General features: G+C 41.1%; 2 protein-coding genes across 8 annotated transcripts in view; one reads left to right on the top strand and one right to left on the bottom strand.

Moving 5' to 3' along the window:
• The window catches only part of CTPS2 (CTP synthase 2), a 69,058-nt gene that overhangs the window by 47,512 nt on the left and 277 nt on the right, over positions 1-21,269 (bottom strand). For 2 of the 6 annotated variants that reach the window (XM_079972718.1, XM_079972717.1), the window contains exons 2-5: positions 5,089-5,294; positions 1,870-2,040; positions 694-794; positions 206-322 (exon numbers count right to left, since the gene is read on the bottom strand). In XM_079972718.1, the coding sequence (XP_079828844.1) occupies positions 206-322; positions 694-794; positions 1,870-2,040; positions 5,089-5,294 (595 nt within the window). Of the gene's footprint in view, positions 1-205; positions 323-693; positions 795-1,869; positions 2,041-5,088; positions 5,295-6,286; positions 6,387-6,438; positions 6,604-6,715; positions 6,949-21,269 lie in introns of those variants that run through there. The other 4 variants (XM_079972719.1, XM_079972720.1, XM_079972721.1 and 1 more) reach the window with 4 other exon arrangements.
• On the top strand, positions 9,007-20,395 carry SYAP1 (synapse associated protein 1). 2 transcript variants are annotated; one of them, XM_079972953.1, is made up of 9 exons: positions 9,007-9,383; positions 11,348-11,466; positions 13,445-13,511; positions 14,012-14,085; positions 14,383-14,522; positions 15,221-15,363; positions 16,822-16,880; positions 17,930-18,074; positions 18,989-20,395. In XM_079972953.1, exons 1-9 carry the CDS (start codon positions 9,167-9,169, stop codon positions 19,114-19,116), a joined length of 1,092 nt encoding a protein of 363 aa, XP_079829079.1. In that variant the 5' UTR covers positions 9,007-9,166; the 3' UTR covers positions 19,117-20,395. The 2 variants fall into 2 exon arrangements, with proteins under 2 accessions (XP_079829079.1, XP_079829080.1); XM_079972954.1 differs by lacking the exon at positions 9,007-9,383 and adding an exon at positions 10,490-10,523.

Here is a 21,269-nt window from a genome sequence, read left to right as displayed (position 1 = left end):
TCTCAAACCTTCCCCAAAAGATACTATATTTTTCGCAACCAAACCTAGGGTGAGAATAAGAGGAACAGGTATCAGCGCATCTATCACCAAGTTAATGTAATTTGCTCGTTGTTCACGGTCCTTAAAAGTAACCTATATGAATATTTCCCAAAAAAATTTAGATGTGTAAAACAATAATGCACAATAGAGTATGAAAATGACTTACTTGTGGTACAAGGCTGACATGGATATTGCAGAAGTTCTCTCTTTTGGCCTTAAACTGAAATTGTCGGAAAGCTTCTACAAAAGGCATTCCTTCAATATCTCCAATAGTTCCACCCAGCTGAAAAGGAATATCTATAGTCAACTAGTTTGAGCAACATGAAAGGAAATTGACTTCTATCACCTCTTTATGCTTCAATTTTAGTTTAGTGTTGCTTTTTTAAAAAAAGGAAAGAACTACCATCCTATGCAGAGTGCCAAAAATAACATAGGTCAATGAGTGGTGGCTACTGACTGATATGACAACTGCTTCTGTAATGCTACCCACGTATGTAATAGCAATAAATAATGATTGTTTAATAATTATTTCCTTGCAGTTATTCAAAGTAGCTTTAGAATGACAGAATAAAACCAATGAGGAAAAACACTCTGCATTCACATAATAAAACAAACACTGTCTTTATCCACTATTTCACATAATTTCTTACTTACCTCAATTACACATATCTGTGGTTCTTTCTTATCAGCATCCACAGGAACCTTTGCCTGATTCATTACCCATTCTTGAACAGCATCAGTAATATGTGGGACAACTGCAAGGCAAACCAAATGCTAGAAAAGGCGAAAAATGCATGACAAGATACAACTCTGTTCCAAGTAAAAATCAGATGCAATCCAATTAAATTAGAATAAAAAGATAGCATTTAAAGCTATAGCAAATTCCTTTCATATATGAATCTGAAAAGGTCCCTCAAAAACTCCAAAGTAAAAAAGAATAAATGAAGTGAAAATAAAGTACAAATGCAATGGATGATATCTAGGAGGAGTGTCCCACTTGTGCGACAGACTACTTCTTGCACAAACATGATTTCCTCTTTAGGAGGGAGGAAACAATATGCTTAGAGGGTTGGGGGACTATCTGATGCAACCTGGGGGAAAGCTAACAGGGTGATTCAGGAGGGAGAAAAGGAATGAGAAATCCCACAGTATCAGCTAGTGAAATGTTGGAACTCACAAAATTTGGGCTGGTTTTATACTATTAGAAGTCCTGAAAAGATGTTATTGGGAAAAAGATTTTAAAATTGGATGTTTTGTTTTTTTATTTTGTTGTAATTGGAAAATCTTAATAAATATCATTTATACTATTAGAAACACTGGTAAAGTGGGTTTGAACACTTCTGCATAAGATTTTAAAAACATGCCTCTGTAAATACTGTACATACGTCGTCGTCATTTGCTTTCAACATTTTGAACAGTTTTATTTCTACTTGGCATCCAGGAAAGGTTATGCATTTAAATAAGAAAACAGTATTGCAGAGACAAATATGGCAACAGTGGGATGCCAGCCCTGCAAAGATTATTTCATCAGTCAAATACATTAGGTGTGTGTTTTGAACACTAAGCTAATAAATAAAGAATTTTTTAAAAACTTTTGGCAATTATACCACACTTTGGTTATGAGACACTAAACTAATCCATATGAAGATGACTGAAGACTTTGGATTTGAAAGTCCTATGATCAAACCTCTGCTCAAAGATCACTGGGTGGCCTTGGCCAAATCACAATCTCTCAGTCTAATCTAACACCCAGGGGTTGTTGTCAACAAGATAAATTGGGATGACGATAGAGGGAGGAAGGGAGGGCAGAATAGAAATATAATAAAGCACCTTGAACTGTTTTCCCCATGTAATCTCCATGCCTTTCTTTATTGATGACATGCTGATAGATCTTTCCAGTGGTGATGTTGTTATCCTTGTAAAGGTTAATATCCAAGAATCGTTCATAGTTTCCCAAGTCAAGGTCAACTTCTCCACCATCGTTTAGAACAAAAACTTCACCTAAAGAAACAAATCATGCTTTTACATATTTTGGTGAAACATACATTTTTATTCTTCAATCTCACAATGTTATGCACAAACATATATTTCAAGTACATCCATTCTATATGTCCAAATTAAATAATATGCCTTTTATGTTTGTGAACCAGGAGCTTTTACTAGTTTCAGTGTGCAGAGAAGTAAAGGTCTGCTCTAAGTACGTTAAAAAATTTTTTTAAAAAAAATCAAAGTCAATACAAAAGTAACAAGAAGCACAAAAACATAAAATAAAACATAAAAAAACATTTAAAAAGTTACTTTTAGGAGACACAGTACATATTTCAAAAGTATTGATGTTGAACGGAGGTAATTTCTTAGTAGAAGAAAGGCAATGTATAATGGTTAAAAATAAGCTAAAAACAAAACTAATTTCCACTAGCAGATGCATTGTAAACAACTTGGAGAAATCTTAATACCATTTCGGGGTGGAGGGGGGACAGACTCCACCTATTTTAGTAAAATCATGGGGGGGAAATCATTTGGTAAAAATATCCAAATCCATGAAATTACATGAACATTCATTATATATTAGAATGAGGCTGAAAAGGGATTTCCATTTCCCCACACTGTTTTTCTGTTCTGGGCCTATCATATATCCTTAATGCCCTGACACATTTTCTTCTTGTATGCTTGGGTCAAGGAGAAATTAACTAACACAAAAAGAATGATTAGCTCAGCAGAAAGGCCACCTTGCATCATCTCTTAAAGGTAAAGGTACCCCTGCCCGTACGGGCCAGTCTTGACAGACTCTGGGGTTGTGCGCCCATCTCACTTAAGAGGCCAGGGGCCAGCGCTGTCCGGAGACACTTCCGGGTCACGTGGCCAGCGTGACATCGCTGCTCTGGCGAGCCAGAGCTGCACACGGAAACGCCGTTTACCTTCCCGCTGGTAAGCGGTCCCTATTTATCTACTTGCACCCGGAGGTGCTTTCGAACTGCTAGGTTGGCAGGCGCTGGGACCGAGCAGCGGGAGCGCACCCCGCCGCAGGGATTCGAACCGCCGACCTTTCGATCGGCAAGCCCTAGGCGCTGAGGCTTTAACCCACAACGCCACCTGCGTCCCTTTTGCATCATCTCTTACAAAATAAAAATAATTACTTAAGTCATAAAATATATTCCATGATCTGCATTACCATGGTCAGCTACCTCTACCAGAAATCGTATGTCACAGATGTCAGTGCCAAAGGCTACTGTTAAAAATTCACCTACTACATTAGGTCTAATATAAAATGCATCACATTTTACAGCCAGCTCTTTTGAGTGATTCTATGCTGTTGAGATTCTTAACAATAAATCTCAAATTAATTACCCTGTTATGTATGAGAATAAAAATCCTACAAATTAGTCGTTCCGTCTTAGTAGCTATGTCCTTGTAACCTCTGTCTGCAAGTTACCGTAATACCTTTTCTTTTATCAGCAAGATTATATTAGTTCACAAGTCCCAGTTATTCTAGTAAACCTGATTAGAACCACATAGAAAACAGAGGCCCAAATTACACATGATTGTGATAGACCTGTCTTCAAATATGGACCGGCCTCAATAGTGGAAAACACTTGATTTATAATGCAAAAGGAACACATGGGTGGGGGATATTGAACTTTCCCCATCAGCTACTCCCAAAGTTCATCAAACCCTGGGAGACCTTTCCTCCAAACAGGCTCAAATAGTAAAAGTGATCCTGTCTGAAAGAAAAAGTCACTGGGGGTGAGTGAGGCCAAGGTTCAGAATCACCAAACCGCACACCATTCTGGTGCTTTAAATCTAACTCCTCCGTTTATATTGTTACATAGGTGGCACGCCAACCCCCAAACTCTGCTGAGTGGTAGCAAGATTACAGGGGGTTCCAGGTGCTCACCACAGGTTTGTGTTTCTGTTGAGAATCAAGATGTGGCAGCATATGATTTATTCACATATTTATACCTGAATTTGGATGGAGGGAGTTCAGATCTTACAGCGTGGTCATCTCAAGAGGGGTTTGTTCCCCACAGCACTGCAACACTGGACTCCAAGGCATCTCTCCCAGCCTTTGTTCAGCCAGTCTACCAAGATGGATCTGCCTTTGCTCTCCTTCTTCCCAGCACACCTCTTTCCCAAATAACTCCTCCTCATCCATCTGCTATTCCAAACCTAGTTTTCTACAGGAACATTTTCCTGTGAGTACAACCTGCCCCCTCCCTGTCATCTAACTCCTGTCTGCCCAAGCCCAAGGATTCCTCTTGGATGTGGGTCATCAACACCTTTTGTCATGTTAACCTCTTTGGAGGTTACTTGGAAAGGAAGCTTAGCCTGTATTTTTCCACTGGCCTGGAATCTTCCCTTCAGTAGTACAAATATTAACTAGATTCTGACATTCATTAATTTCATGGGTTTAGGGGGATCTCTCCTCTCCCCCCAAATTTATGACAATATATAACTAGTTTACATCAACATCAAAAGTTATGCAGGCTTAGGCTGGATCAGAGGTTACTAGGGATAATCAAAGCAAGAGCAACGCCTCCCCCTTCCCCTAATTCTCACATGTCATGAGTCAAGAAACTCTGCAGAGACCAAATCCAATTCAGAAATCTCTATACACAGTTCAGATGTTTCAGAAAAAACCCAGTGCATAAGGACAGAAGATGGGTAATGATGTAGGAGGACTGGCAGGAGAAGAACTAGATCCTAACAAATGTGAACCAATCCTACACAAGATTAACACATGTTAAAGTAGATATTACACTGGGAAGTTGACTGAGAGAAATGCAAGATAAGTGTCTTTACTGAGACATAAGTCCTACCGAGTTCAATGAGATTTACTCGTAGTTAAATGTGCATTGGATTGCAGTTTTGGGAGCCTCATTGAACTCAGCATGACTTCTGTTTATACAGTCATGCATAAATACAATACTGAAGTATCTATATATTGGACATTTCACAGCTTCATATTCCAAAAAAGAAAAAGAGATCAATTTCTCAATAAAAAGGAATACAACCAAATTTGCAGGGAAAAGAAGTTTGTGTCACTCGTACCATGTTCATATGGCGAGAAGGTTCCAGCATCTATGTTAATGTAAGGATCTATTTTTATTGCAGTAACTCGTAGCCCGCATGATTTCAAGATGGTGCCTATGCTGCTTGCAATAATTCCTTTACCAATGCCTGAGATGACACCACCAGTTACCAGGATGTACTTCATGGGATAATTATGGATACACTGTGGTACTTGAGCTTGAAATCTAAAAATGAAGAGTTAAAAGTCAACTTATGAAATACTATGAATTTCCCTATAAAAAGAAGAAAAGCTGGAGCTATTTTCAATATGGAAAAGTATTTTTCATGCTTTTCATGGAACTCCCTGTGAAATTTATGTTCTAAAATTCTTCACTGACACCAGCAGACAGCAATATAAATAGGTTCAAGGAAGGACAGATAAATTTCTAAAGACAGGACCTTCAACATCACCAGCAACAAGGCAGACTTAACAATTTCAGGTTAAGAATGGACCTCCAGAATGAATTAAGTTCTTAACCTGAAGTACCACTGTATTCCTAATGACAGGAATCATATCAACAATCAACAAATTTATGTGCTAAGTTAATGACAGCTATGTAGCCAAAACTGGGCTAATGAAAAAGAAGAGAGAGGGTGCCTCAAAGCTTACAATAGTAGGAAAAAATCTTTTAAACAATAAATGTTAAAGTGGTGGGGTGAAACATAACAGTTCAATGAGGACTACGTATGGTGAGGGGCCACAGATTGCTAAACTTGATTGGGAGCAACAGAATGGAGAATTCTAAAAGAAGGTATGGCTGGCTCCCAGAACAAGGAACTCCAAAGGGTCCACTCACAGCTCAGTACTCTTGTTCTTGTACATGAGGCATTGCAAAAGGCAAAATACTGAGCTAAATGGACAGTGGTGGAGCATATGCTTTGCTTGCAGAAGGTCTCAGGTCTAATCCCTGGCATCTCTGGGAAAAACACTTATCTGGCATCCTAGGGAACAGCTGCCAATGCCAGGGATGAGGCCCTCCAGATGGGTCCTTCCACAGTCTTAATTAACCACCCTTGCAACGAATTATTTATTAACAAATAAATACTTGTTTTGTGGCGCAGCAGTGCACTTTTTTAAAAAGCGCCAAAGCTGAACAACCATGTATCATAGTGCAGCGGTTGTACTGTTGGGGCACAGCAACGGCTGGGCCAGTCACCATCTCCCAGGTCAAGCTACCTCACAGGGTTGTTTGGAGGGCGAACCGCGGAACAATAAAAACCATCAATAAATAATCTCGCTCTGGAAGGGACTCTATTATAAAGTGTGGCGTATTAAAAGAATCTCTCTTCCCGGGAATTTGAGTGTGGAACTGAACCCGAATCCTGCACCTGTTATCGCCGTCGCGGAGAGGAGGGATCCAAGCAAGGAGGAGGCCCGAAGCTTTGCTTTGCCTGCTCTAGGAACCAACCCCCCAGGAGCCAGCCGCCATGGCCGCGGGATGGGGCGCCCGCTGCGACCCGGGGGGCGGGAGAGGGACTTGGCCGGCGCTGCTCCTCCTGCCGCCGCCGCCGCCGCGGGGGCCCTCGGGTGACGCGGGGGCCTCCCGTGGTCGTTCAGGAGAGCCAGCGCGCTCGCCCTGGCGGGGAGGCCCGAGAGGCCGCTTACCTGCGCCCGGCGCAGTCCTAGAAGCGGCGTCGCCGTCGCAGCCAAGTTCCCCGGCCGTCGCCGCCCCCTCCCCGCCGGCTGGTTGCAAGGAGACGGCCGCTTTCGCAGGAGCCCTATCCCCAGCGGCCGCTAGAGGGGGGGGGGCTCAAAACTCTCAAGCCCAGCCGCCGTGGTTTTTTTCCTTCAGAAAAGGAAAACGGGTCCCTGAGGCGCAGAAGTCCTGCCTTCTTAACCCCAGAAGGAATGAGGCGGAATGCGCTCTGCACGCGCACAGAGGCAGCGCCGTTCGCCGCCACCCATTCCCACCACCCTTCTGAGTAATACCCCTCCCCACCCTCTCACTATATAGAAGGGTCTGGTGACTTCTGTTTCAGTGTATCTGAAGAAGTGTGTGTGCACACGGAAGCTCATACCAAGAACTAACTTAGTTGGTCTCTAAGGTGCTACTGGAAGGAATATTTTTATTTTATTTTATTTTTATTTTGTTTCGACTATGGCAGACTAGCATGGCTACCTACCTGTAACCTGTTAATAATGACACTCGCTTTCTATCATGCATGGGAGCCACCAGATTTGCCCACAGGGCAGATTTGTGCACTGTTCGCATGCAGAGTGACGCGAGAATCACTTCTGTGGGTGACTGAGGCGACAGGTAGGCAGCAAGGAAGGAGGAGGGCTGGCTTTGCACCATAACCAGGTCCCCAAGACCTTCTTCAGCTGCTCCTGCAACTTATGGAGTACCAGTGCCACAGGCTGCCTGCCATCTGTGTCAGAGTTTTTTGGCCCACAAAATCAATACGTACGGCCAGCTCAATACATTTTGGCACATGAGGCAAATGACAAAATGGTGCCCACTCCTCACCAGGGAAGAAGCAGGAGTGGAATAGAAGTGTATTAAGGCCCATTTTTACGAAAGAGGCTGAATGATTTGCAAAGACCTAGGAATCCATAGCAGATGTCTGCTTTATAATATTGTCCCTTGGCCTACACTAAAGACAAATATATGATTTTTGAATATTCAGCCACTCAGTTATTACCTTGAGACAGATGTAGGAACCTGTGGCCATTCAGATACTGTTTGACTCCATCAGCATCAGTCAGCATTGGCCAATGGGAAATATGGGAGTGGGAGTCCAGCAACCGGGACAGCTAAAGTTCCCCTCAGCCACCCATCCAATAGCCTTGGGGGCACTGTTAATATGCTTAGTACCAAGCTATAGGGTCACAACACAATCCTGCATGTTTTATATGGCCAAGAACAAGTTTACTAGGAGCTATTCCCTAGAATATGCACATAGATTGCAGCTTTACTAGCATGCATTTGATTCTCCTTTTAAATCTACGGGACTGAAGAGATGGCTGTATCATGTGCTAGTTTATCCTGAGATCTCTTTGGACAATCTCTGGGACCTAATTATTCATTTGTGCTTTTCATTATTTGCTCTATTATAATTACTCCTTTTTTGGCACAAAACTCTAGTGTGACAGCCTTGACTAGTCCCTTTAGCAATAGTGCTCCTTAACAGTGTTCAGGATGGGAACTGAAGTTCAATTTATTAAACCACAATTAATGTAGGATGACTAGTAATCACTGCTGAAAACCTTCAGAAGGGAATCTGCTGCAGTAAAAAAAAAAGCAAAAGAGAGTTGTAATAGCTGAAAGTCTAATAAGGCAGCAGACCAATGCACACCTGTGAACAAGTCCCATTGAACTAAGTGGGGCATCCTGAGAAGACAAGCGTAGTGTTGCACCATTACGTATTTATGATGCACACTTTTGTGGGCTACAGTTCCCTTCAGTGCAATCCTCTGCATGTTTGTTTGGACAGCGCTGGCCCCTGGCCTCTTAAGTGAGATGGGCGCACAACCCCAGAGTCTGTCAAGACTGGCCCGTACGGGCAGGGGTACCTTTACCTTTTTTACCTTTAAATTCCCCTGTGCTGTGCCCACGTTAAGCGCAGGCTAGCCTCATTCTTTCTGGTGCTGCAGCCTGGTTCTTCGTAGGCTCGCCTAAAGATACTGTATTGCATTTAAGGCTGGCGGGGGAGGGGGGACTTCCACTACAACATTACTAAATGCAAGGTATAAACAGATCACGTCTCAAAAATTTCTTTTTGAAGAAACAATCTTAACATTGTCGAAGGAAGGAGCTCTTTCGAACAAACGCACACGAGCGGGATCGACAATAAAACTATACCCAGCCAAAGCCATTTGGAGGCGTGGAGAGGAAGCCTAGAGCGTCGGTGCCCGCGGTGACGCGTCGGGGTGACGTAACTCGGAAGTAGCCGAGCACCCTTTTCCGGAAACAAACAACGTTGCCTTGCTCTAAGGAAGGGGCGCCGTTCCCGTGAAGTCGTTGGAAACGGTTGAAGGGGTGGGGAGTGCGGGGCTTTGGCGCTGCATTAGTAGGCGACCTGCTCGAAGGGGGCGGCGTTTCGCCACTTAGTCAGGATGCTACGCGGCCTGAGCGGCTGGTTCGGCATGAGCCGGGAAGGTGAGGAAGAGAAGCCGCCTCTCCTCGAAGGGGAAGCCGGAGCTGCTGCTGCTGCTGCTGCTGCCGAGGAAAGAGAAGAGGGGACTGGAGGGGACGCGGCAGTGCGGAGCCCGGAGCAGGTGGAGCTGCAGAGGGACTCGGACCCGCTTCTGAACCAGGCGAAGGGGCTGGGCAGTGAGTGTCTCCCTTGCTCCCCTTTAACGCCCTTTCCCCAAAGGCCTTTCTTCCTCCCGTCCAGACTCCCAAAGCATCCCTTCAAACTGGCCCAGCTCATATAACTAAACCCCCACAGCCGCCCTATTAATGTAGCAAGCCACCTGCTCAGGTACCCTCTTCGCAGTTGCTTGGAGTTAAGCCCCCCTGGACGTGCACTTGCGCAGCGTGGAGCTTCGCAGGAGTGTGCTCACTAGGGATTACTGCCAACCTAAGTGCGGCTTTCAAAGCAGCAGCCTGTAGCCTGTTTAACTCCGTGGAAGTTGCATCGGCTTCTGTTAGTATGGATTGTGGGTTGCAGCTAAGTAGTCGTATGTGCAAGTAATCGGGGAGTAAGCTTCACCCACTTCTGCGGGCCTTATTTCTGAGCAAACTTCCCCTTGAAATTATTGCTTCTCCTTCAGTGAGCACCCCAGCATCTCCTAAAGAGTTGCATCTTTTAAGCACAGGAAAAACGCAAATCACTCACCTCTTTCAGGGACACTAGAAAAGGTTAAAGAAATGCCATGCCGTGGATATTTCATTAAAACAGATAAGTTTTAAGATGTATGGAACTGTAACGGAACATAAGTGACATTAACAAAAACACTGGGATGTCAGCTTTGTGCCTAATGTTTTCGTGGGGTATGACTCTTTAAAAATAGGAACACTTCAAAATTATGGTCTTTGGATGTGTTATTAAAGGGAAATAACAGTACTGTATCTTTATGCAAGCCCTGTTGGTCCTTTCCAATTTGCAATAATGATACCGCTTGATTTATTAAAAGTAGCATGTGACTTCTCTGAACATAACTAGATTTCTCTATCAACATTTTGAGCTTTACTAAATTGTCATTATTTGCTTTGAATTTAATAGAAACTACCACAATTGACTTTAAATTACAACTGAGGAATGGATAGTAAGCAATAAAGCACTAATTCCAGAGTAGTTAGATTTTTCCTAATGTAACAACAAATCCAGCTAAAATAAGGCATTACGTTATCAGTGATACAGATAAATGTTAGCTTTTTATGTCTGCAAAACAGATTGTCTTCATAATGGATTCCTTTTCTATTGCTGTGTACTTGTAGTGCAGCTTCAAATGCAGCATCTTGGAAAAGGTACTGTTACCTTAAATTTTTACATAATACACATTGCTCTCTCCCACTGTGCAAAATGCTCAGTCCAGAATTCCTCACATCTGCCATACACACACACACACACAAAATAGGTAGAGGGAAATTAATGTGGCCTGTGCATCAATATCATGTGATTTTCTAGGACAGGGTGGCCCAACTTTTCATGTCAAGTGGCTGCAAGAGTACTTCGAAACGGAATCCACAGGCCACACATTGCCTTATCACGTGGGGAGGGAGGCAAAAAAATTGACACCCCCCAAACCCCTCGTGCTGCATTCCCAAAGCTGGGTGAGGCCAAAGGTGGATTTAGGGCAGCATGACAAGTTCAGCTGCATTTGGCACTGAGCCTAGGGGGCACTGCAGAGTATTGCAACTATGATGTAGTGAACTGAGCAAAATTAAAGACTGGGGGCGCCAAATTTTGGCCTTGCAGAGGGCACTGCTGAAATTTGAAAGATCAAAGTCAGAAGGTACCAAAAGCAAGGTACCAGGCTTTGGGAAGGAGAGGGGAGGGCTCTAGTACCCTGTCAGAGCCCTCACACCACCTTACCAAAGCTCATCCCTCACCTGGCTTTGGTGAGGCAGCACAAGGCAAGGGGGTGTGTGGGGGTGTGAATTGTTGCTGGGGGCTGCCAAAAATGCCTCAAGGCCTGCACATTGGACAACAGAATTGGTTCAGTTCTTTATTCATTCTAGGAATTGGAAGAAGTGAATAACTTGACTCTGTAAGGCCCTAGTAGGTTATTATGCAGCATATCTTAAAGACTTTGTAATAAAGAAAAAGTTAATTGTCTTATTTCCAAAAGGTTATCTCTTCAGTTTTGCCACTACTGCCACAAAAAAGATATCTGAGTCAGTTGCTGAAACGGCACAAACTATAAAGAAGTCTGTAGAAGAAGGAAAAATAGAAAATATAATTGACAAGGTAACTTTTCTGCTGTAAATAATTTGTTAATAAATTTGGTATCTGATCTTGCATATTCTACTTATATTTAAGGCTATTGACATGATGGGTTTTAGTGCCAATAAAGTGTTTTCATCAAGCACTGTACTCAAGGAAGAAAAACTGAAATGTAAGCCAGATCAGTAGCTAATAAAAACTTCATTGAGCTACCGGTAATTTAGGAATATTTTAAACACATTAATTAATCAGTACCACTCGTTTAAATTTTTATACTTAATAATGCAGTAATATAATTCAGGCAAACCAAGCACATACAGGAAATATCCTGGAACAATTGTAAGCAGTTTACAAGAAATATATCAATTTGTGTTGCAAAAAATATTATGCATTAGGCCAATATTTGATATTTATGCTGCCTTTTCACAGTTTGTGTTTATCAAAGGTAGTATGCGGGACTGAAAGCAATTAGAAACTTGTTGACACTATAATGTACAGTCTGCAGGCACCAAATCTTGAAACACCAGTCTAGAATGAGAACCTTTGATGTGTTGTGTTTTTAAAACTACACACAGCGGTAGCAGTTAAGGTTCTCCATGATGTTTTATTAGAAATAAGAGTAGTCATTTCCAGCAAATATGACATGACAGACCCAGATCTGACTATCATTGACTTGTTAAACCAAAATGTCAGTGAACCTTTTCCCAATGACACAGCTCCTTTTTAGCACAAACAATCAAACCAGAAGGCCTCTAATCAACTATAGCTTCTCATTTCATCCAAACTAGGAAGTTTCTAGGATTCCAAGAAACTTAGGATATTAAACTATGTTTAAAATTAAACATATTAAGCTATGTTTTAATATCCTGGCCTATTCAAAATGTGGCAGCCATTGCTTCCTGCTGTGGACAAAATGGGAAACTGGTAGGTTTCCTCACACCAGGAAGGAACTGTGTAAAAGAGCAAAAGGTGTCCCAGCTTATTAAACAGAGATAAATGGTTTGAGTATTATATTTGAAAGCTACAGTTGACATTATGCAAGTTTCTTTGTGCAAACATTTTAAAGAAATATAAAGATTAACAAAAGAGATCTGATAATGTTTCTCTTCTGTGCAATCAGTTAAACCTGCCCTCAAACTATTATTTGTTTCTGAAACCTGTTACACATGAGCCTGCATACTGACCACTGTAGGTGTCCCTATGCTAGCTCAGAAGATTGGAAGAAGAACTGCATTGGGTCTTCTAGCAGTTTTTGTCAGAGACAACAGAAAATTCCCAGTTGGTTCAATCACAGCTTGCGCACACACTCTGCACATTTTTTAAGGGTGTTTTTTTTAATAAAAAAAGTTTATGGGATACTATTGGTTATTTCTCTCCTCTCATGCCTATATCATAACAAATAATTATGCTGGTAGAAGAAAAGGGGCAGAGTCTGACAGGTTAAGAGAGGAAGGTATGTGGAGGCATCCCAGTACTCAGCCTGAAGTTCTTTAGGTTGGCTCCAGACCCACCTTTCATGAATGGAAGAACTCCTTTCATGAAAGCAAGAGATCAAGATCCAGTGGAGGTTCCTTCTGAAGAAAGAAGGGTAGAGACTCTTTTGCCAATTCCCCCTACAGCCCTCTATGCCATCTCCCTTGCTGTACCAGGACATACTCCAGTCCTTTGGACGAGATTTCCAGGTGGCAGCAGGGCAAATATATGAAAATAGCCTCCCCAACCTTCCTCCAGAAGAGGGCTGCATGGATGGAGTTACATCTGTGCATAGTCTGGATCTAAACCTTTGTATTGAAGGCAGTTTCAAATCACTATACAATGTGTAAGTATTTGGGTGTACTATTGGAATCTGATATATACATGTTACAGATAGGAATTTGGTTGACTTTGGGCAATACAAATAGATTCCAGTTTTACATGTAAATAGGTTGTTGGCAACAGTGAGAACCCAAGTAATCTGGCAAATTAATTGTTGTTCTATATATAACTTTGTTTTTTCTTATAGACAATTATAGGAGATTTTCAGAAGGAGCAGAAAAAATTTGTTCAACAGCAGCAAACAAAAAAATCAGGTAATGTATAACAGGTTAATCTTAACCAGGGCTGGGAAGACACAGGGCAATGGAATCCATGCTGCATCTAGCCAGGGTGTAAAGGTTTTGGGTTTTGTTGCAGGCCGGCACAGCACAGGTATCTAGATTGGGTCCTTCTTTTGGAAATGAACCAGCTTTGGATCTAGTGGGTCCATCACAGGTCCTGTCCTACCACTGCAGCGTCCTATTTCGGAGCCTTAACAGTGATTTCTTTCTGCCAGTGAGAACACTGGCAGTAGTAGCATGCATTCCCCTATGCTTTCAGATAGCACAGCAGAGATCTCTGTGGTAGCAGACCCATGCACACACACTGCCAGGGGACACCTGAAGCATCCTAATTCCCTCAGCTAAAATGAAATTTAGTTGGGAACACTTATCACACAGATCTTGGCAAGAGGCCTTTTTCAATCAAAAATGCCTGTAGTTCACATGTCTTCTACTACTGAATGCAATATACATATGCTCCCCTTTCCTTACAGAAGCAGCTGTGCCTCCTTGGGTAGACAGCAATGAAGAAGAAACAATTCAGCAACAAATACTGGCATTATCAGCAGTAAGTAGTGTTGTGTTCTTTCTGTTTAAGGTTCTTCCTCCTCCTTTTTGCCTACCTAAAACAGGACTTTTGAGGCATCAATGTGTTGAATAATAAAACTGTTGATGGGATTTAGTGAGATCATGTTAATTGATGATATAAAGACTTCTTTTATTGAAAAATGTTTCCCCATGTATCTGGCAGAGCTGCTTATGCTATAAGTTACTTTTCAATGTAATTATTGACAAGTGCTCTTTGGAAACAGAAACATAACTTTTTCACCATTGACAGATAGATTTATTATTATTTTTTGCAAAGGACCGAAGAAACTTCCTGCGTGACCCACCAGCTGGGGTTCAATTTAATTTTGACTTTGATCAGATGTATCCAGTGGCATTGGTAATGCTCCAAGAAGATGAACTTCTGAACAGAATGAGATTTGATCTTGTTCCAAAGCAGTGAGTGATCTCCCTATATTTTCATAAGCTGTTGAACAATTTTTTAAGTCTGAGTAAAAATAATAGCTTTGTGTAACTTGCAATATTTACTAATATTGTGTTTCCATTTGTACATTAAAATGTGACAATAAATAGTTCATGGTATTCTATTCTGAAATTTAAGTCACAGTCTAAACCTGAACATTAAATTATTTCTCAGTGGGGCTTTTGTTTGTTTGTTTTTTTGGAAACCTAACTTGCCAAATACTGTTATGCCTACCTCTGAGGAATTTTATTTTATCTTTGTCAGAGCTAGTAATAGTTTAGTGCAAGCTCATAGCACAACCTTATGCATAACTACTCAAAAGCAAGTTCCATTTAGTCCAATGGGAATTATTCCTGGCCAAATACATGTAGGTTTGTAGCCATCAGGTTGGATCCAGATATGCCCACCTGCAAACTCCAATCCAGCAGAGGCTTCCAATGGAAAAGTAGGAAGAGTGATTTTTGTCAATTCCCCCTTTTTCCATGCCATCTCTCATACTGTTCTGGAAGGTCCTACGGCTCTTCCGAACTGCTTTGCAGGGAAGAAACCGAAGCAACTCTCCTGCTCCACTCATCCCTCCACTATGCATACAGTAAACTCCCACCTTGCATGCATGTTTCATGTTATATTTATATAGCGTAGTTATCAAAACCATATATTTTGTTGTCTCCAGTGTAAAAGAAGATGTGTTTTGGAGGAATTACTTTTACCGTGTCTCCCTGATTAAGCAGTCTGCACAGCTTACAGCACTGGCTGCACAACAGCAAGCCGTGAGGAAAGAACAGAATGGCAGCCAAGAGGACAGACAGCTAGCAGGTAGAGATTTGTTTCACTATGTTGGGTGGCGACTCCTTTCTCACCTGCCTGACAAATGCACATTCCAGACTTTCTCCCTCCGTCACTTTTTAAACATTTCTTATGGTAGAAGTTTCATAAATTATTAGCCTTCAAAAATTTGAGAACAAGCAAAATAGTTCTGTTACAGTTCCACAGATATTCTTATTGAGGAAGAGAAATCTAAGATACATATTTCCACAATATAAGCACAAGTTCAGGACTATAGTTCAATTTCTTCACAATATTCAGTTATATTACTTTCTCTGTTAAGAATTAAAAATAGTTTCATGTAGAAAGTTTTGCTCTTCATGAAAGCTTGTGCTGCTGCCTTTTGGTGGGGATGAAGCCCTAGCCTTTTACCTCAGGAGCTGAACATGGGGGTGCGGATTATCATTGTTCCTTCCTTAGCTCTAAGGCTAGGGGGAAGATAGAGCGGTTTGGCCATTGCACTGAAACACAAGGAGTGCCTTGAAAGCACAAGGTCAAACTACCAAGGCTCCAAATTTGGAGCCTGAGGTGGAAGCAGAGTATTATCTCTAATCTCACATTATAGCACAGTATAAGGCCAGGGACAAGGAGATGGGTAGCTCCTGGCAACGACAAAATCCATTTCAGCTATCAAGGCCAGTCAAGAATTGTGGAATCAGACATGTGAATAAGCCATGCATATGCATATAAGCTGCAGCAAGCACAGAATTTGTACACACACACACACTTTCTCTTTCACTCCACAAAAAAGAAAGCAAAGACATTGCAAACTGTGGCCAAAAACCTTCAGACTACATTTTGTTCAACCATAGTTAACAAACCAGAAAATCAAACTGGATAACATGGCTTGTACAAGCCACAATTTTACCTATTCATAAAGGGAAGCTGCGTGGGACGCAGGTGGCGCTGTGGGTTAAAGCCTCAGCGCCTAGGGCTTGCCGATCAAAAGGTCGGCGGTTCGAATCCCTGCGGCGGGGTGCGCTCCCGCTGCTCGGTCCCAGCGCCTGCCAACCTAGCAGTTCGAAAGCACCTCCGGGTGCAAGTAGATAAATAGGGACCGCTTACCAGCGGGAAGGTAAACGGCGTTTCCGTGTGCGTCTCTGGCTCTGGCCAGAGCAGCGATGTCACGCTGGCCACGTGACCCGGAAGTGTCTCCGGACAGCGCTGGCCCCTGGCCTCTTAAGTGAGATGGGCGCACAACCCCAGAGTCTGTCAAGACTGGCCCGTACGGGCAGGGGTACCTTTACCTTTACCTTTAAAGGGAAGCTGCAGCTTGTTACCAATCAGAACCAGAAGCTTTAAATATCCTTGGTGTGAAAAGAGAGAGGAAGGGGAGGAAGTGTGTGAGTGTATTGTACTTGGCTTGTTATGTTTGAGTCACTGTTCACTCAGCCACAACTTGAGCTTTAAATGCTCTTCTAAATTCTATCCTTTCTGTCTTTTTCCTAGAAACTGTACGACCAAAGACACCACCCGTAGCGATCAAATCTCAGCTAAAGCCTCAAGAGGTAACATTCTCCATTTAAGATTAATATGTGTATTTACAGCATAACCGTTTTTTATACTTTACGTTTTTTAGGTGCATGTTAGTTTGGCCAACTCCAAAATTGCTTCACAAAAAGCCCTTAAACAAATGTACTGGAGGAATCAAGAATTTGGCTGAAACAAGGTTTAAAATGGTGGCTGTTTGAGGACCTTCAGAATCCTGCGCGAAGGAGGTCACCCTTTTAATCAAGTGATTGCCTATGATTGGCAAGTTCTAGCTGAGCAGCTAAAGTGCAATTTTCCCTTCCCCAACCCTGTATCACAGCACTTCCTCTCTTTGGGAAACTTTGCACTTTACTATGGTTGATTCAAGTATTTTATTTATACCATTAATGCCAGATGTGGGATGGGATAGTGGAAAGGAATAGTGCAAGGGCATAGCTCTGTGCTGAACTTTCCAGCTGGAAAACAAAGGTACCTGTTTTTGTAATGTTAGCCAGCACCAGGTATGAGGGACCTTTGACCCTCCAGATGTTGCAGGACCTTCAAGCACACTGCCCAGGCTTGCACCCTGGGGAGGTCACTTCAGTGCTACTAATGGTTTGACTTCATCCCCAGAGTCACACTCCATTGTCTCTTGAGACAGATGGATGCCAACAACCGCTCCCACTATCCCTGACAATGTCTGCTGGAACTGATGGAGTTGTAGCTTAGTAACATGTGGAGGGCCAGAGATTCTCCGCATCTGACTTTCTGCTGCATTGCATATCTCCTAAGAAAGTAATACAGAAGGAAAATGAGGGCAAAATGACTTTGTCTATCCTTTCTACCTGCCATGGTGATTCTCATGAAGATAAGCTATTTTACAAATTCCTATTAGGCCTTTGTTCTGTGTAGAGATTCTGTGCATGTGACCTCATTGTTTTCCCTTTCACTATAGGAAAATGGTGCATAACATTAAGGAGAAATGCCCACGATATTTATTTATATATATATATATATACACACTTTTAAATTCCTTCACCATCTCCTGTGACTAAGGATTTCCTTCCTTTCTCATCTCCAATTTAAGGAGGAAGAAGAAATTTCAACTAGCCCAGGTGTATCAGAATTTGTGAGTGACGCTTTTGATGCATGCAGCTTGAATCGGGAAGATTTGAGGAAAGAGATTGAACAACTTGTACTTGACAAGAGCAAGGAAACAACTATAGTAGAAGGTAAAAAACAACAACAACTTTTTGCAAATTCTGCTCCCTCTCATTATGGGTATATTAAATTTGTAAATATATTCCATATTTGAATCAAAAATAGCTTTAGAAATATCCCCTTACCCAAAGAGGATAGGCTATCTGAAATAGTAAGATTTGTGCCTTTATTTGCTTATTTTATTTATTTATTTATTTATTTAGTTTCTATACCACCCTTTATCCAAAGCTCACAGGGTGGTTTATAATAAGCAAAGCTAGAAATGTGTCCTGTTCTTAACACTGCTCATCTTCCCTGCATTCTGAAGTCTTGAATTATCTTACCATAATTGTTAACAGCAGTATCCTTTATTTCCTGGACTGTGGCTGAAGCAGTATGTGCAGGAAACTGGTTTTGCAGATTTAGAGTACTTGGATGTCTAGGTTTATAGGAAGTGCATATCCCAAGGAAGAGAACAGTGTTGAAAAGGAAATCTAGATGTCACTAATTTGGGAACAGCTTTTTTATACAACTTACTTCCAAGTAAGGGTTTTATTTCTGTATGTGCTCAGCTCTGGCCCTTCCAGAGTATTCTTTCAATTGGCATGCCTTGCATGTGATTAGATAATCTTGGACACCAGCAATTCCCAAATGCATAGCATTTGGAAGACATTTTAGTAAAAAATATAGCAGTAATTTCTTGATGTACAGGTTTGTTTTCTACACGTTCATGCTTAAGAAAGCTTGGAAATGTGAATGCCAAAGAGAAGAGAGTGTAAATTGTCAAAGTAGATAAGTATTTAAACAATTGTGATTTCCCCTTACTTGCAGTTTGAACTGGTACAAAACATTTTGTTGTGTGGATAGACTAGTCCTTATTAGCAAAATTAGTACTAAAATAGTGCAATATTTATTCAGTCCTGTGACATGTATGTTTTGTTTTTAGAAGAAACTGCAGACTGGGAAAGGGAACTACAACAAGAACTTCAGGAATATGAAGTAGTTGCAGAGTCAGAAAAACGAGATGATAACTGGGACAAAGAAATAGAGGAAATGCTACAAGGAGAAAATTAACCACTTTGCATAAATGTTTTTTTGGAAACTGATGTGAACCCATTTTTATACTTGCTTCAGAGACTTTTCTAAGGCATAAAATTGCTCTTTGTGAAAGAAAGAAAGAAAGAAAGAAAGAAAGAAAGAAAGAAAGAAAGAACGGACTCCAGGTGATATGTAATCGGGTGTAAAAACAGTTCTTTGAAAGTACTGTTAATCATCCAGTGGCATGTGAGGCAAGTTTTAAAAGTTAATGAAACAACAAAAGTTGCTGGAAAATGTTAACTGGATAATCGGAAGTGAATTTTAAAAATAATTTGTGAGCTGCTTTCTGTACTGGGGTAAAAATTGAAAACTTCCAACCATATTCCTACAAGTAATAGGAAGTCATGTTAGTATTTTGATCCCTTTGGCTCATTTATAAATATAAGTTCATAATACATCTAGGTATTAGTCCCTTAATACCATATGTTCTCTTAGAAAGTGTTATCAGGCTTTGTCTATAGCTTTTTTTATCTTAGCAGAACCTTGGCACCTGGACATCAAAAGCGGTGAAGGTTTAGAGTGATGATATGGTGTGGCGAATCAAAAATTCAGTGATTCAATTATCCTCACTTTAGTCACTAGACAGATAAAACAATGACCGCTCAAGATATACATAAATGGCACATCAACTGGCTCAGGGTTCACTTACTTTATTGGGATTTTTTCACTCCAAGAATAATAGGGCGTTTTAGAAGAAAAACGGTTCAGTTCTTCTGTTTAGGATAAAAGTATCTCTTCATTTAATTGCTAAAATGTATAATATACTTTAGAGTGAAGCATAGGTTAAAAAGTAGAACCAAAGTGTAGCAAGAAATTCAGGCTTGGCCTGTGGGTGTGGTTGAGTAGTGCTATACTCATAAGTGTTAAATGTTTATTAAGGTGTGGGAGGAACACTGTAGTGTGAATAATCAGAAGTCAAAATATGACTGCCATCCTAGACTGACAAGACAACACTACAGCTGGGTAAAGGGGTCAGAACTGAATGGAAGGTAATATGTTATATTTAGCAGTGTTGCAGGAGACTACGCATCTAACTTTGGGTCAGTAATTGACTTCTATTGCCTTTGTTTAAAATGTAAAGTACTAGGAACTTGATTTTTTGAGCAAACTGCTGGAGAATAAACTGGTTACTAGTAACTGAAATGATGGTTGCTAAAGCATAATGTTAACTTTGCTTGATGTCCAGATGTAAAGAATTCACGAGACATCTTTTCTTACTAATTCCCAAATAAAGATTTCACAGAATCATAAATAAGCTGTTGTTTTCCTACAGGAAATAGCTTGGTTCTCTGTAATACATGAGCAAGTTATTTGACTTTGTGTAAAGTATGCACTTCTGAAGTTCATTATGCTAATGTATATAGTGTAATACACTACTGCTATATTAGAAGGCTAATACAAAATGGAAACATATAAAATGAAGTAGATACTGTGCATTAGAAGAGAATTTATCTGAGGTGGTAATCGGTGTTGTCAATTTTAAAAATAGACACCCTATTTTTTTTGAAAATGTAAAAAATGTTAAAAGTCCAAAAATATTTATTAAGAGATGTTTCTATGCAGACTTGAGTTTTCTGTTACACACTGCCAGATTAGATTAATTACGTTTTTCCTTTAAAGGGCACACTGGTTGCAAAACTAGGCTTGGGATGGGGGTGGGGGCTTTTCCTTTAGCAGGTATAGCCAAGCTTAGTCTTAACTTGTCTTGTAGGATGTCTTATAGGTTGTATTATTCTTCTCCCTTACCGAAACTACTAGGGGTGTGATTTACACACAGGAATACATACAAGGATTTGACGTCCCTGTATGCCTGCTTTCAATAAACCTTGTTTATTTTAGATGTATAAACAGTATCCTGGACTGAAGTTAGTGTTCACTTACTACACTGTGCTTAAATTAGATGGGCACTAGGGGTGTATACATAATTACTCTTACCTGGAGTAGATCCACTGAAAATAATGGACCATTATAATGGGTCCATTAATTTCCGGGATCTATTCTAACTTAGTTGCATACTGTTCTAAAAGTGTGGAAGTGAAACCGTGATCTTAAAAATAAGTCTCCAGGCCTCCTCTTTGCTGATGCTACTCCTTTAATGCGAAGTACATTTCTTCCTGGATAAAGCAGTG

Source organism: Podarcis cretensis (genome assembly GCF_951804945.1).
Source record: "Podarcis cretensis genome assembly, chromosome: 4".
Classification (NCBI taxonomy): domain Eukaryota; kingdom Metazoa; phylum Chordata; class Lepidosauria; order Squamata; family Lacertidae; genus Podarcis; species Podarcis cretensis.
This window is presented reverse-complemented; position numbering and strand designations above follow the sequence as displayed.

Bases quoted from the DNA above. Each gene is read 5' to 3' on its own strand.
- SYAP1 (XM_079972953.1), top strand. From the start codon at position 9,167: ATGCTACGCGGCCTGAGCGGCTGGTTCGGCATGAGCCGGGAAGGTGAG. The intron at 9,384-11,347 runs GTGAGTGTCTCC...TATTTCCAAAAG, and splicing joins CCAGGCGAAGGGGCTGGGCA to GTTATCTCTTCAGTTTTGCC. The intron at 15,364-16,821 runs GTAGAGATTTGT...TCTTTTTCCTAG, and splicing joins AGAGGACAGACAGCTAGCAG to AAACTGTACGACCAAAGACA.